Source organism: Myxocyprinus asiaticus, chromosome 15, assembly GCF_019703515.2.
Source record: "Myxocyprinus asiaticus isolate MX2 ecotype Aquarium Trade chromosome 15, UBuf_Myxa_2, whole genome shotgun sequence".
In the NCBI taxonomy this organism is placed as follows: domain Eukaryota; kingdom Metazoa; phylum Chordata; class Actinopteri; order Cypriniformes; family Catostomidae; genus Myxocyprinus; species Myxocyprinus asiaticus.
Genome location: NC_059358.1, coordinates 13,876,858 through 13,879,390, shown reverse-complemented (window position 1 = coordinate 13,879,390; position 2,533 = coordinate 13,876,858). Strand labels below are relative to the sequence as shown.

Genomic DNA, 2,533 nt, shown 5'->3' with positions numbered 1-2,533 from the left:
TGTAACTCTTTCACATGCACCCAGTAGCCTGTTCAGGTAACAATCCTTGAATTACATCAAAATCAAAGCCTATAAATCTAGAATAAATGCAATACTGATTATGGCAAAAAGTTTTAAGATATTTTATATTAAAATATTACTGTAATCACATTGCTGTAAACAGTAAAAACAGAAAACCCTCCAAAGACAACACATTAAATTTCTGAAACTTTGAGAGCAGAAGTTAAAGAAGAGGTAAATGTTAAAGGGTTTTTATTATAGAATTTTGTTAAAAATAGTTGGGTTTTGTGGCTTGTGATCGAAAGAATGAAAAAGAGAAGTGCAATACATTAGGGAAACACAGTGGGGAAGACATATTCAGAAGTGAAAGTTGACCACCAAATCAGTAAACTGAAACTGCAAAAACTCACATCAGAATAGTAGGGTCTAGATAATCAGTTATTCCCAGTCCTGAGATTCCATCTTATTATGAAATGTTAAAGAAATATTCATTACTACTTAAATGAGACATTGTGTGTTTTAATGTTCATTGACTGGCCCCATTCACTTCTATTGTAAGTGACTTACTATAACCGCAATTTTTAAATAAACTAGTCAAAACTATTTTCTGTGGTAATCAACATTATGCCACAAATGCTGTCACTTGAGCTTAACTTGTACTGAACCTGGAATATTGCTTTAATTAAAAGACATTCTACTTTTTTAAATTGATTATTTATAAAATTATCTGTTTTGAGTTCTCAGTTCGCCGTAAGTCTTCGATGAGACGGGCCCCTAACTGAAAAGTTCTGGGAGGGTTATAGTGCTCTGATATGTAGATCTCCTCAATTTTGTTCTTGTTCTTGTTGAGCTTGACAATGACCCTGTCCATGTTACTCAATTGATTATGTCGATCATAGTATTTCCTCACTTCATAGGGAAGATCCTCAGCGTGCTGGTAGTGAAGGTTTCCTACGGTGAAGTATGCATATGTGTGTTTGTCCTTCAACTTGGGGAGCAGGGGCCCACTGTTATGGAACACATGGAACCCAAAGACTCCTGCCACAGGATCACAGAGAGCCACCATGTTATTGTCAATGCATGTTTTCACATACCACTTAAGTAAGGCGAGTCCGTGTCGGGGTGGTGGATAACCAAATCTTGTCTCTGTGAGCTCCTCTTCAGAGTTTAACTCTATTATAGAGGACACGATGACCAAGATGGTAAGCAAATGGCTCACAAGTTTCATCATTGCAATATGCAATCTGTAGGGAGAATGTGAAATCATAATCATATCCAAACTGCTGGAGCAGATGACTACAAGCCTCACCTGTATGTCTTTGTGGAACACAAGAATAGATGTTTGGCACCATTTACTTTCATTGCACCCCCTTTTTTCCCTCCCGTACAATGACAGTGAATGGTGACTGAGGCTGTCATTCTGCTGAACATTTCTTCTTGTGTGCAACAGAAAGTCATACAGAATTGAAACAACATGAGTGTGAGTAATTGATGACAGAATTTTCATTTTTGGGTGAACCCATTAAAATTAACATGAAATTAAATTATCCTATTTACCTTCTTACACTGATACACATTCTTGGACTTTTTTTAATGATTCATCTTTACTATTCACATTTATTTTAAAAGATGTGGACGTTTACCCTGTTAGCTTTTTTCAACTAGCATTTATTATCATGTGTGCAGAAAACAAAACATGCAGATCATGTTTCATTTTCTTTTCTTACAACACTTTTCCTGTAGGGACAAATTTTTTCTCAATTATATAAAATGATCTCTCTGGATAAATAATAATTCTGTAAAAACATACAGATAGCAAACTTAAACTAGCTCAGCATAAATATCAACTATGACACTGCTGTCAAATTTCAAGGTGTTTCTGGCAGAGTAAACAACTTGCATCTCATTTATGGTTTTTAGAAGCTGTGCTGAGCTTTTGAAAAAGAATACAAGCAAAAAATCCACTACTGAGGAACTATATTAATGTTAATTTACCTGAATGAGTCAGCAGAAAGTGGGGGGTGGAATGTCTTGAGGCTGTGGATATTTTGGGAGGCTAACTGAGTCTGTAAAGAGTCTTCTCAGAATATGCAAGCCCTTGGTTTGAAAGATATCTTTTGTAACTCTTTTACTCCACTATCTTTCTCACAGGAAGTGGAACTGCCCTGTTGGCCACTCTCAGTTCCACATTCAAAATTGAAATGTAATACAGAACATGACAGCTGTGAAATTACAAAAAAAAAAACAACAACAGTATGCTGACTGAAAGAATACATTTTCTATCTTGAGAAAAGCAAAACAATTGCATACACTAACCATCAGGTGATCCATGATTTTATATTTTTCTGATTACATGTGAATATCCTAAAGTGCTTTACCTGCCCACAGATTATGTAAACCTAGAGGAAAATGTTATTGCTCAAAGGTTGCTCTTTCATAGCTCTGGAAACTTTGGTTGTTTTCTTACTGGGCACATTTGCTGTGGTCCGAGTCTGAGTGCAAATGTTCCCGGTGCACCCCCACAGCGTTGGTC

At 36.2% G+C, this 2,533-nt stretch overlaps 1 protein-coding gene across 1 annotated transcript; it reads right to left on the bottom strand.

The window, feature by feature from the left end:
- Nucleotides 1-235: 235 nt before the first annotated feature.
- Nucleotides 236-2,136, bottom strand: si:ch211-198c19.1 (uncharacterized protein LOC100151013 homolog). Its single transcript, XM_051718864.1, has 2 exons — nucleotides 1,996-2,136; nucleotides 236-1,244 (listed from the first exon to the last, which is right to left on the bottom strand). Exon 2 carries the CDS (start codon nucleotides 1,229-1,231, stop codon nucleotides 716-718), a length of 516 nt encoding a protein of 171 aa, XP_051574824.1. The 5' UTR covers nucleotides 1,232-1,244; nucleotides 1,996-2,136; the 3' UTR covers nucleotides 236-715.
- Between the last annotated feature and the right edge of the window lie 397 nt (nucleotides 2,137-2,533).